The sequence below is a fragment of the Oncorhynchus nerka genome, linkage group LG8 (assembly GCF_034236695.1).
Source record: "Oncorhynchus nerka isolate Pitt River linkage group LG8, Oner_Uvic_2.0, whole genome shotgun sequence".
NCBI lineage: Eukaryota > Metazoa > Chordata > Actinopteri > Salmoniformes > Salmonidae > Oncorhynchus > Oncorhynchus nerka.
Window position 1 is genome coordinate 30,650,208 of NC_088403.1, and position 13,506 is coordinate 30,663,713.

The 13,506-nt window shown below is 43.4% G+C and overlaps 2 protein-coding genes across 2 annotated transcripts in view; one reads left to right on the forward strand and one right to left on the reverse strand.

The window, feature by feature from the left end:
* Positions 1–13,506, reverse strand: part of LOC115133819 (protein O-mannosyl-transferase TMTC1-like) — a 75,267-nt gene that overhangs the window by 34,949 nt on the left and 26,812 nt on the right. The gene's annotated exons all lie outside the window — the stretch shown is intronic.
* LOC115133118 (E3 ubiquitin-protein ligase TRIM39-like) lies at positions 8,650–11,038 on the forward strand. Its single transcript, XM_029666024.2, has 2 exons — positions 8,650–8,814; positions 8,962–11,038. Exon 2 carries the CDS (start codon positions 8,964–8,966, stop codon positions 10,599–10,601), a length of 1,638 nt encoding a protein of 545 aa, XP_029521884.1. The 5' UTR covers positions 8,650–8,814; positions 8,962–8,963; the 3' UTR covers positions 10,602–11,038.

Sequence of the window (13,506 nt, forward strand, 5' to 3'; positions counted from 1 at the left end):
GAAGAAAGTTTTTTTTTTTTTTTTTTGCAAATGTATTAAAAATGTTAAACTAAAATATGACATTTACATAAATATTTAGACCCTTTACTCAGTAATGTGTTGAAGCACCTTCAGGCAGCGATTACAGCCTTGAATCTTCTTGGATATAATGCTACAAGCTTGGCACACCTGTATTTGGGGAGTTTCTCCCATTCTTCTCTGCAGATCCTCTCAACCTCTGTCAGGTTGGATGGGAGAGGTTCTCATGGGAATCTATAAGCTCAGCATTCGTATATGCACTGTACACCCAACTCGCTACACACACAAAAACACAGGTGCTCAGCTTTCCAAGCACACACTATTCGTACCAGTCGACAGTTGTGCATGGGAACGAGATATACGATTCAACCCTAACCCTCTCACTACACCCCCCCACCCCCCCCACCCCCACCTGGGACAGACGAGCCAATCAGCTGTGTAGGAATGAAAGAGAGGCATTCTGGTCTGCTACAGAGCCTCAACCCTGGCCAATAGGATCAGTACAGTGCCTTCAGAAATTATTGATACCACTTGATTTATTACACATTTTGTTGTGTTACAGCCAGAATTAAAAATTGATTAAATAGATGTTAATTTTTGGGGGCAAATTAATTGAAAATGAAACACAGAAATATCTCATTTACATAAGTATTCAAACCCCTGAGTCAATACATGTTACAGCTGTGAGTCTTTCTGAGTAAGTCTGGAAGAGCTTTGCACACCTGGATTGTACAATATTTGCAAAAAATATTTTTTTATTCTTCAAGCAATTTTCAAGTCTTGCCATAGATTATCAAGCCAATTTAAAGTCAAAACTGTAACTAGGCCTCTCAGAAACATTCAATGTCGTCTTGGTAAGCAACTCCAGTGTATATTTGGCCTTGTATTTTAGGTTATTGTCGTACTAAAAGGTGATTTTGTCTTGCGGTGTCAGTTGAAAAGCAGACTGAACCAGGTTTTCCTCTAGGATTTAGCCTGTTCTTAGTTTTTTGTTAAACTCCCTAGTCCTTGCCAATGACAAGCATACAATTCGAACTTCTACTTTTAAAAATCCATCTTTCCAGAAACAAGTCTCTCACCGTTGCCCCCTGCTATAGACAACCCTCTGCCCCCAGCTGTGCCCTGGACACCATATGTGAATTGATTGCCCCTCATCTATCTTCAGAGCTCGTGCTGCTAGGTGACCTAAACTGTGACATGCTTAACACCCCGGCCATCCTACAATCTAAGCTTGATGCCCTCAATCTCACACAAATTATCAATGAACCCACCAGGTACAACCCCAAATCCGTAAACACGGGCACCCTCATAGATATCATCCTAACCAACTTGCCCTCCAAATACACTTCTGCTGTTTTCAACCAAGATCTCAGCGATCACTGCATCATTGCCTGCAACCGTAATGGGTCTGGGGTCAAACGACCACCCCTGATCACTGTCAAACGCTCCCTAAAACACTTCAGCGAGCAGGCCTTTCTAAAATGACCTGGCCCGGGTATTCTGGAAGGATATTGACCTCATCCCAGTGGTATCGGATGCCTGGTTATTCTTTAAAAGTGCCTTCCTTATCATCTTAAATAAGCATGCCCAATTCAAAAAATGTAGAACCAGGAATAGATATAGCCCGTGGTTCTCTCCAGACCTGACTGCCCTTGACCAGCACAAATCATCCTCTGGCGTTCTGCATTAGCATCGAATAGCCCCTGTGATATGCAACTTTTCAGGGAAGTTAGGAACAAAAATACAAAGGCAGTTAGGAAAGCAAAGGCAAGCTTTTTCAAACAGACATTTGCATCCTGTAGCACAAACTCAAAAATGTTCTGGGACACTGTAAAGTCCATGGAGAATAAGAGCACCTCCTCCCAGCTGCCCACTGCACTGAGGATAGGAAACACTATCACCACCAGTAAATCCACTATAATTGAGAATTTCAATAAGCATTTTTTTTACGGCTGGCCATGCTTTCCACCTGGCTACCCCTACCCCGATAAACAGCCCTCCACAGCAACTCGCCCAAGCCTCCCCCACTCCTCCTTCACCCAAATCCAGATAGCTGATGTTCTGAAAGAGCTGCAAAATCTGGACCCCTACAAATCAGCCGGGCTAGACATTCTGGATGCTCTCTTCTAAAATGATCTGCCGAAATTGTTGCAACTCCTATTACTAGCCTGTTCAACCTCTCTTTCGTATCGTTTGAGATTCCCATAGATTGGAAAGCTGTCGCAGTCACCCCCCTCTTCAAAGGGGGAGACACTCTAGACCCAAAGTGCTACAGACCTATATCTATTCTACCCTGCCTTTCTACAGTCTTCGAAAGCCAAGTTAACAAATAGATTGCCGACCATTTCGAATCCCACCGTACTTTCTCCGCTATGCAATCTGGTTTCAGAGCTGGTCATGGGTGCACCTCAGCCACACTCAAGGTCCTAAACGATATCATAACCGCTATCGATAAGAGACATTACTGTGCAGCCGTATTCATCGACCTGGCCAAGGCTTTCGACTCTGTCAATCACAACATTCTTATTGGCAGACTCAACAGCCTTGGTTTCTCAAAGGATTGCCTCGCCTGGTTCACCAACTACTTCTCAGACAGAGTTCAGTGGGTCAAATCGGGGGGCCTGTTGTCCGGACCTCTGGCAGTCTCTATGGGGTGCCACAGGGTTCAGTTCTTGGGCCGACTCTCTTCTCTGTATAAATCAATGATGTCGCTCTTGCTGCTGGTGATTCTTTGATCCACCTCTACGCAGACGACACCATTCGGTATACCCCTGGCCCTTCTTTGGACACTGTGTTAACTAACCTCCAGATGAACTTCAATGCCATACAACTCTCCTTCCGTGGCCTCCAACTGCTCTGAAATGCAAGTAAAACTAAATGCATGCTCTTCAACCGATCACTGCCCATACCTGCCCGCCTGTCCAGCATCACTGGGCGGGCAGAATATGTGGACAACTACAAATACCTAGGTATCTGGTTAGACTCTCCTTCTGGTTAGACTCTCCTGTAAACTTTCCTTCCAGACTCACATGAAACATCTCAATTTCAAAATTAAATCTAGAATCGGCTTCCTATTTCACAACAAAGCATCCTTCCTCATGCTGCCAAACATACCCTCGTAAAACTGACCATCCTACCAATCCTTGACTTTGGCGATGTCTCTTACAAAATAGCCTACAACATCTACTCAACAAATTGGATGCAGTCTATCACAGTGCCATCCGTTTTGTCACTAAAGCCTCATATACTACCCACCACTGCGACCTGTACGCTCTCGTTGGCTGGCCCTCGCTTCATACTCGTCGCCAAACCCACTGGCTCCAGGTCATCTACAAGTCTCTGCTAGGTAAAGCCCCGCCTTATCTCAGCTCACTGGTCACCATAGCAGCACCCACCCGTAGCACATGCTCCAGCAGGTATATTTCACTAGTCACCCCCAAAGCCAATTCCTCCTTTGGCCGCCTTTCCTTCCAGTTCTCTGCTGCCAATGACTGGAACGAACTGCAAAATTGTTGATCCATCTCAGGTTTTCTCCTATCACAGCCAATAAACTATGTAACTGTTTTAAAGTCCCCATTGGCCTCATGGTGAAATGCCTGAGCGGTTTCCTTCCTGTCCGGCTGAGTCAGGAAGGACACCTGTATCTTTGTAGTAACTGGGTGTATTAATACACCATTCTCAAAGGTACATTCAATGTCTATTTTTTTTACCCATCTACCAATAGGTGCCATTTTCTCCGAGGCATTGGAAGAGCCTCCCTGGTCTTTGTGGTTGAATCTGTGTTTGAAATTCACTGCTCGACTGAGGGACCTTACAGATAATTGCACGTGTGGTGTACAGAGATGAGGTAGTCATTCAAACATCATGTTAAAACACTATTTTTGCACACAGTCCATGCAACTTATTATGTGATTTTGTAAACACATTTTCACTCCTGAACTTATATAGGCCATAACAAAGGGTTGAATGTCACGACTTCCTGTTCGGGCGGTGCTCGGCGGTCGTCGTCACCGTCCTACTAGCCACTACCGATCCCTTTTTCGTTTGTCTATTGGTTTTGTCTTATTAGTTTCACCTGTGTGTATTTTAGTTTAATTAACGTCCTTATATGTAGTAGGTTGTCCCGCCCTTGTTTTGTGCGGGATTGTTTTTGTATTCATGTCATTTGGTGTAGTGCTTGTGTTTTATTCTCCGGTCTATTTTTGATCCTGTGTTGGATTATTCACCCTGTGTGTTGGGTTGACCGTGTTTTTTGTGCGCCGGAGAATAAACGGTCAAATATCTGAAACCTGCTCTCCGCGCCTGATTCCACCCACCTTGATAAAACGTGACATTGAATACTGATTGACTCAAGACATTTCAGTTTTTCATTTTGGAACCATTTCCAAAAACATAATTCCACTTTGAATTTATGGGACATAAATGTGCGTAAGCCCAGTAACACAAAATCTCAATGAATCCATTTTAAATTCAGGCTGTAACATAACAAAATGAGGGAAATGTCAAGGGGTCTGGATACTTTCTGAAGGCACTGTAGATCAGCCAAAGGTAGAGGCCCAGAGGATGTGATAAACCATTACAAAATCCGATATATGCAAACACTCCTGTATTGCACAAACTGAAGTTCACTCACTCAATAACTGAACTTACTGTACACTGTGTGGTTGTGCAGCAGAGAAAAATGTTTGAGCAACTGAACTTGAGGCCGTCGGCAGGATTACAAGTCAAATCTGAGATCGGCAAAGCGAGGGCGTGTTGAGGTAGTTAGTGGTTTACTGCATGTCTACACCAGGAGAAAAGCCATTACTGTAAGGCCACACACTCTGTTCTAATCAGTCGATAATGAGGCCGAGCCAGTTGTGTTAGTCAATTCTGTTTGGCCTCATTGTTTTTTAAATGAGCCTACTGGCTTCATTTGACTTGGACCCAGGCTTTCTCTAAAACAAGAGGCCAAATGAGAATTCAATTATCTGCCAGAGTGAACCATCAACTCTCATCAATGACAAATGAAAGCTCACCGCCCAGAGAACTCTAAGCCACTCAGGGTCTGGTTTGGGTACACTGAAAGGTGTATGTGTGTTATAGTATTATGTTCACCACTGAAGTAATACACATCTCAGCTCCACAAACTGGGTGGTTCGAGCCCTGAATGCTGATTGGCTGACAACCGTGGTACATGACAAAACATGTCTTTTTACTGCTCTAATTAAGTTGGTAACTAGTTAATAATAGCAATAAGGCACCTCGGGGGTTTGTGATATATGGCCAATATACCACGGCTAAGGGCTGTGTCCAGGCACTCCGCGTTGCATCGTGCTTAAGAACAGCCCTTAGCCGTGGTATATATTGGCCATATATCACACCTCCTCGGGCCTTATTGCTTAAGTACACCTCTAAGAAAGGATATCGAAAGGAAGAGCAGAGAGGAAGAGGAATAGCAAGCTACGGAGGGAGGGGAGGGCAGAGGGAGAGAGATATACTCATGAATCTTTGAGAGCTATGTACACATAGGCTCCCTAGTTGCTAATTAGGAACGTCTAGAAGATACATTGAGCAGATGCTCCGCTGAGCTACGAAAACAAATCTCTTCTCTCTCCCTTTTCCTCTGGGTGTGATACAGTCAATTGTGCTGAGTCACAGAACATTGTCTCAAAAAGGCATAATCACACTCACACCCCAGGTCATTAAGATTTGATGAGAGCGGGGTCTCTATCTCTGCCTGTCTGTCCAGGTGTGTTGTTGTGTGAGCAGCTGGGCAGGCACAGTCATCTAATATCCATAGAGTAACCGAGAGATGGCAACTCCATCACTCAGCAGGCACCACCAGTCCCTATCCATCCACTTTACATTCAGTCACCCACACACAGACACTGACTTCGTTTACAGTGAAGGGGAGGGAATAGAAGAAGAGATAAGGGACATTTTTACAATACACAACAAACTAATAACCCCATGACAATTCATAGACAGATCTAATGCATAAAGTATATCCTATTGCAGATTTCTGCCGAACCCCTTTCAGAAAACACTTCAACCTTGTGCTCAATAGAAACAGTAAAATCCCTTTAAACCTCACGGTGAAGTAGAAATGGTACAGCAATATCGTACAGGGAGGACTGGTAATGCACCTTTTGAAGGAAAACTTTCAAGTTGAACACTGGAGAAAAATCATCTATCTTATAAAAAAAAAAGCACATGTCATGTTTTAACAGATTTCAAGCTATTCTTATAATTTAAAGTTAACTTTTGTCTCTGACGTGTCTAAGGACAGAGAGTTCATCCATATAAAGGGTTAACTCCATCCCGCTTACTGTTTCAAAGTGCATAGCAATGTTGTGTGAGGCAGAAAGACATCATTTTACTCTGTGAAACTGAGACATACAGTACATTGTGCACGGGAGCATACTATCTCAATCTCTTTGGAAATCTCTTAAAACGCTAAACTCGATCAACTTTTAATAATACTGACAGAAGGAACAAAGAATATAGCCACAAAGAGGTGAGTAGAGAGATCGTGTTTTATGCATTCTCTTGTCTTCTTAAATTTAGAGTAGCTACAGTATTTGGGTTAAATTATCTTTGGTAAAAATGACTCATTTATATGCCATGTAAAGAAATGACTTATCAAGATTGATCCCATATGTATGATCCCAAATATACCCCATCAGAAAAAAACCTCTCAACTGGAAACTATGAAAAGCAGTACCACAGGGTACTGACTCCAGTAAATGCCTTATTGTTTCACCTCTGGTCTCTGTTCTAGATACGGTGACACCTCCAGCAGTCGCCTGTCTGAAGAGCCGTTCCTGTTCTCTGTCTGTCTACATGTGCTTACTGAGCCGGTCACCACTTCCTGTGGACACAACTTCCGCAACGCCTGTATCAGTGGGTATTGGGATGCCACTGACCTGTGTAAGGAGTAATTCTACAGAAGACCTGAGCGTCGTGTCAACACAATGTTGAGTGGTTGTAGAACATTTAAAGATTTAAATCAGAGGTAAAAATGAGTTCTCTGCCAAACCTGGGAAGTGTCCTGTGACATCTGCACTGGGAAGAGGCCCTGAAGTCCTGTCTGGTGTGTCAGACCTCTTACGGCGAGACTCACCTGGTGCCTCAGAGAGTCTCAGCCTTAAAGAGACACAAGTTGATCAACCCTGTGGAGAACCTGGAAGACAGGATGTGTAAGAAGCACGACAGACCTCTAGAGCTGTTCTGTAGGACTGACCAGATGTGTGTGTGTGTGTGTCAGTTCTGCACAGGCCACATGACAGTGTCCCTCTAGAGGAAGAGTATGGAGAGAGGAAGGCTCAGCTTAGGAAGACTGAGGCAGAAGTGCAGAAGATGATCCAGGAGAGACTGAAGAAGGTTCAAGAGATCAAACACTCAGCAGATCTCAGAAAGAGAGATATTTACATTGACCCCCCCCCCTCCCTCTTTGCTTTTACACTGCTGCTACTCGCTGTTTATTACCTATGCAGTCACTTTACCCCTACCTACATGTATAAATTACCTCGACTAACCTGTACACCCACACATTGACTCAGTACCGGTATGATTAGTATTTAAACTACTGTCCTCTGAAATCTTACAATCAAATAGAACATTTGACACGCTGATTTCTGTCTTAACCTGGCAAATAAATGATTGTATTTACTGAAAAGGAAAACTTTCAAAAGGATATGAACCTGAAAAAAACCCAGTTATGTCGTTGCATAACTTTGATTATTCTGATGTCCATATGTTTCTATGTTCGACATTCCATAGGCTGAAGACAATGGGCCACATACACTCCAAATCTTAAGTGGATGATGCATCCCAGTGTATATACTGTTATGATCACAGATCTTCTGTGCTGAATGGAAAAGAGGAAGAGGAGATCCCTTCCACAGAATGAATGTCCGTTAGTCATGTAGAGAGAGTTGGGGTGCACGTCTGGAACAGAGAAGAGGCCGAGGCAGGAACTGAACACCGCATTATCGTCAATAACAGTCTATCTAGAGCTCATCTCCATGTGGACTAAAACACTTTAGTAGAGGTCAAAGCAATGACGGTGGATAAGAACAATTGAAACAGTGAAAGATCATGTTTAACCTTATGGCGCAGTAAAAAGAAAGATACATCACACAGCACTATTGCACAGGAAGGAGCTGAGTAATGTAATTATACTTTTCAGGGAATCTTAATGAGGGAGCTATATGTTTAACAGCAGAACAAACTGTCTCAAACTTTGAATTGCTCTTTAGGAGACAAAAAAAACACACACCAGTGAAAATAACACAAAAAGCACTTTGGTGATCACATCATTTACTATCTAGACCGGTGAAAATGATGAAAACCTGCCCTGTTTTAACTGTCCTCTCGGAGGTCACTATGTCTTGGTTGACTTAAGATGGTAAAATAACGTAACAAGAACGTTTGTTATCACTACATCGTTTATGGCTGAACAATTACACGGACTAAATTGACCTGTAAATGTAGATTGCTGTCGATTTCAAGCAGTCCGAATGATTGCTCTTTTGGTCTAAGTGTGGAAGAGAACTTGGGAGAGTTCAGCCGTGTAAAGGGTTAATACTGTTCCAGGAAGAGAAACGCTGCAGAGCAGAATCCGGGGGGGAGGAGCACTTCAACTTCACTTTACTGAACTGAAACTAAAGTGGTGAGACGTACAGTATATTGTGTACGGGAACAAACTCTCTCGAACACTTTATAAATATTTCTAAAAAACAAGCTTTTAGGCCTAATTTGACCCCACAAATGGAAAGAACAGAGACAGCATCCACACTCACATAAACACAGGTGAGTAGACAGATAAACATGGACAAGTCAACCTAAACTCGACCGTGTTTAAATATGATCCAGTTTCTTTATCTCCAGTATGTTAATATCAATCCCATAAGAATTCCAGTAAATGCTTTATGGTTTCACCTTTGGTCTCTTGTCTAGATATGGCCACCTCCAGCAGTCTCCTGTCTGAAGAGCAGTTCCTGTGTTCTATCTGTCTGGATGTGTTCACTGAGCCCGTCTCTACTTCATGTGGACACAACTTCTGCAAGGCCTGTATCACAAAGTACTGGGATACCAGTGACCTGTGCCAGTGTCCCATATGTAAAAATACATTTGATACGAGACCAGATCTGTTCATCAATACGTTCATTTCTGAGATGGCTGTGCAGTTCAGAAAGAGTGTTAGGGAATCTAACAGCAACCAAGGCCTCCACCCTGACCTACCAGGAGAAGTGTCCTGTGATGTCTGCACTGGGACAAAGCTCAAGGCCCTGAAGTCCTGTCTGGTGTGTCTGGCCTCTTACTGTGAGACTCACCTGGAGCCTCATCAGATATCCCAAGCCTTAAAGAGGCACAAGCTAATTGACCCTGTGGAGAACCTGGAAGACACAATGTGTAAAAAGCATGACAGACCTCTAGAGCTGTTCTGTAGAAGTGACCAGATGTCTCTTTGTGTCTTCTGCTTGAAAGCAGACCACATGACTCATGAGAGTGTCCCTCTAGAGGAAGAGCGTGGAGAGAGGAAGGCTCAGCTTAGGAAGACTGAGGCAGAAGTGCAGAAGATGATCCAGGAGAGACTGAAGAAGGTTCAAGAGATCAAACACTCAGTAGATCTCAGCAAGAGAGAGTCAGAGCGAGAGATATCAGACAGTGAACAGGTCTTCACTGCTCTGGTTCGCTCCATTGAGAGAAGTCAGGCTGAGCTCATTGAGGTGATTGGGGAGAAGCAGAGAGCAGTAGAAAGACAGGCTGAAGGGCTCATTAAAGAGCTGGAGCAGGAAGTCACTGAGCTAAAGAGGAGACGCACTGAGCTGGAGCAGCTCTCACACACTGAGGACCACCTGCACCTCCCCCAGAGCTTTCCATCCCTCTGCACCCCTCCAGACACCAGAGACTGGTCTGAGATCAGTGTTCACGGTGATCTGTGTGTGGGGACTGTGAGGAGAGCTGCGTCTCAAGTGGAGGAGACCATTATGAGTGAAGTGAAGAAGTTGTGTGACGCTGAGTTGAAGAGGATTCAGCAGTATACAGTGGACGTGACTCTGGACCCTGATACAGCACATTCCTACCTCATCCTGTCTGAGGGTGGAAAACAAGTGAAATATGGAGACACAAAACAGAATGTTCCTCACAATCCAAAAAGGTTTAATAATTACGGTGATGTCCTTGGGAAAGAAATATTCTCCTCGTGGAGATTTTATTATGAGGTGACTGTCAAAGGGAAGACTAAGTGGGATTTAGGAGTGGCCAGAGAGTCTATCAACAGGAAGAATAATAATATCCCACTGACACCTAATAATGGATACTGGACTGTACGGCTGAGGAATGGAGAGTACAAGGCTCTAGCTGGCCCTGGTGTTCCCCTCTCCCTGAGAGAGAAGCCCCATAAATTGGGGGTGTTTGTGGATTATGAAGAGGGTCAGGTCTCTTTTTATGATGTGGAGGCCAGGTCTCATATCTACTCTTTCACTGGCTGCACCTTCACAGAGAAACTCTATCCATACTTCTGTCCCTGTAGTAATGATGGTGGTGAAAACTCTGCCCCTCTGATCATCTCTCCTGTCAATCACACAGCCTGATTAACAACTCTGAAATGTATTGTTGGAACGGGAACTATTTTTTCATAACAGATTGCATTTCTACATTTACAAATCAGTTTATTTAGTTAAGGTTCATTACACATTATTTGTATTTTGTCATTGGAATCTTAGAATCAGAATTGTATTTGATCTGTATGAATAAATGTTCGTATTCAAAATGAAAAAGTACCAAATGTACTCTACACATTGCTTTGATTAAACCCATTTAACGCAAAAGCTGACATTTGAGAGTGAAAGCTAATTCTTCCTCACAGTCCAATGTTCTCTCTCTACTCTCTCTCGCTCTCCTCTAATCTGTAAGAAGGGTTCGCAAGAATTGATGGCAATGCCTGAAAAATAAATGTGTTGCCTTTAAAATGTTTAATTATGAAAAAACAAGCTTTCTTTACTGCTAATAAAGATGTTCCTTAAACATACGCCATGTCTTCTTTCAACACTGCAGAATCTACATATTTAATTTCTATGTTCAACAATGTATTGGCAAAAGGCTGTGGAGGCATGGACACTAAAGATGAAGTGGGTGTTGTATCACTGTGCATAGATCAATATGATAATAGAGAGGGTTTAGAGTACGGTTTTATTTTGACCAGCTGTTACAATGCTTTCCCCGAATGTGTCAAATGTCAAAACGTCTGGTAAGACGAGGGGTGGGGGTGTGTGTCTATTTGTCAATAACAGCTGGTGCGCAATGTCTAAAATTAAAGAAGTCTCAATACGGAAGTGGTCAGATGACGCAGATGCTACACTACATGACTGTTTTACTAGCACAGACTGGAATATGTTCCGCGATTCATCCAATGGCAATGAGGAGTATACCACCTCAGTCACTGACTTCATCAATTCGTGCAATGACGACGTCGTCCCCACAGTGACCGTATGTACATACCCCAACCAGAAGCCATGGATTACAGGCAACATCTGCACCGAGCTAAAGGCTAGAGCTACCGCTTCTAAAAGAGTGGGACTCTAACCCGGAAGCTTATAAGAAATCCCGCTCTGCCCTCGGACGAACCATGAAACAGGCAAAGCGTCAGTACAGGACTAAGATTGAATCCTACTACACCGGCTCTGATGCTCGTAAACGAATTTCAAGGCCTACCTTCAAACCCAGTGCCTCTTTGCTTGACATCATGGGAAAATCAAAAGAAATCATCCAAGACCTCGGAAAAAAATTGCAGCCCTCCACAAGTCTGGTTCATCCTTGGGAGCAATTTCAAAACGCCCAAAGGTACCACGTTCATCTGTACAAACAATAGTATGCAAGTAGAAACACCATGGGATCACACAGCCGTCATACCGCTCAGGAAGGAGACACGTTCTGTCTCTTAGAGATGAAGGTACTTTGGTGCGAAAAGTGCACATCAATCACCGAACAACAGCAAAGGACCTTGTGAAGATGCTGGAGAAAACAGGTACAAAAGTATCTATATCCACGGTAAAACGAGTCCTATATCGACATAACCTGAAAGGCCACTCAGCAAGGAAGAAGCCACTGCTCCAAAACCGCCATAAAAAAGACAGACTATAGTTTGCCACGGCACATGGGGACAGAAGATTGTACTATTTGGAGAAATGTCCCCTGGTCGGATGAAACAAAATATAACTATTTGGCCATAATGACCATCGTTATGTTTGGAGGAAAAAGGGGGAGGCTTGCCGAAGAACACCACCCCAACCGTGAAGCATGGTTGTGGCAGCATCATGTTGTGGGGGTGCTTTGCTGCAGGAGGGACTGGTGCACTTCACAAAATAGATGGCATGATAAGGGAGAACAATTATGTGGATATATTGAAGCAACATCTCAAAACATCAGTCAGGAAGTTAAAGCTTGGTCACAAATGGGTCTTCCAAATGGACAATGACCCCAAGCATACGTCCAAAGTTGTGGCAAAATGGCTTAAGGACAACAGTCAAGGTAGTGGAGTGGCCATCACAAAGCCCTGACCTCAATCCTATAGGAAATGTGTAGGCAGAACTGAAAAAGTGTGTGTGCCAGGAGGCCTACAAACCTACAGTTACACCAGCTCTGTCAGGAGGAATGGGCCATAATTCACCCAACTTGTTGTGGGAAGCTTGTGGAAGGCTACCCCAAAAGTTAAACAATTTAAAGGCAATGCTACCAAATACTAATTGAGTGTTTGTAAAATTCTGACCCACTGGGAATGTGATGAAAAAAATAAAAGCTGAAATAAATAAATAATTCTCTCTACTATTATTCTGACATTTCACATTCTTAAAATAAAGTGGTGATCCTAACTGACCTAAGACAGGGAATTTTTACTAGGATTAAATGTCAGGAATTGTGAAAAACTGAGTTTATTTGGCTAAGCTGTATGTAAACTTCCGACATCAACTGTATATACACTAGGCGGTGTCAGAGGCACCAAGTCATAGACTGTTCTCTCTGCTAATGCACGACAATTCTAGGACCAAAAGGCTTCTAAACAGCTTCTACCCCTAAGTCATAAGACTCGTGGACAATTCATCAAATGGTCATCCGGACTAGTTATATTGACACCCCCACACCCTCCTTTGTTTTTACACTGCTGCTACTCGCTGTTTATTATCTATGCACAGTCACTTTACCTCGACTAACCTGTACCCCCGCACATTGACTCGGTACCCATACCCCCTGTATATTTTAAGGCTGGCTCTTAAAAGTACACCATGAGAGCTAACGTTAATGATAAGCATGTCAATTTCTCATCACTACTTGTTTTTGTAAGAGGTGTTGACAAGCTGAATGCACCGAGCTGTCTGTTTAAACTACTAGCACACAGCTCAGACACACATGCATACCCCACAAGGCATGCCACCAGAGGTCTCTTCACAATCCCCAAGTCCAGAACAGACTATGGGAGACACAGCTCAGACACACATGCAT

Excerpts from the sequence above, each read along its gene's own strand:
- LOC115133118 (XM_029666024.2), top strand. The coding sequence starts at position 8,964 with ATGGCCACCTCCAGCAGTCTCCTGTCTGAAGAGCAGTTCCTGTGTTCT.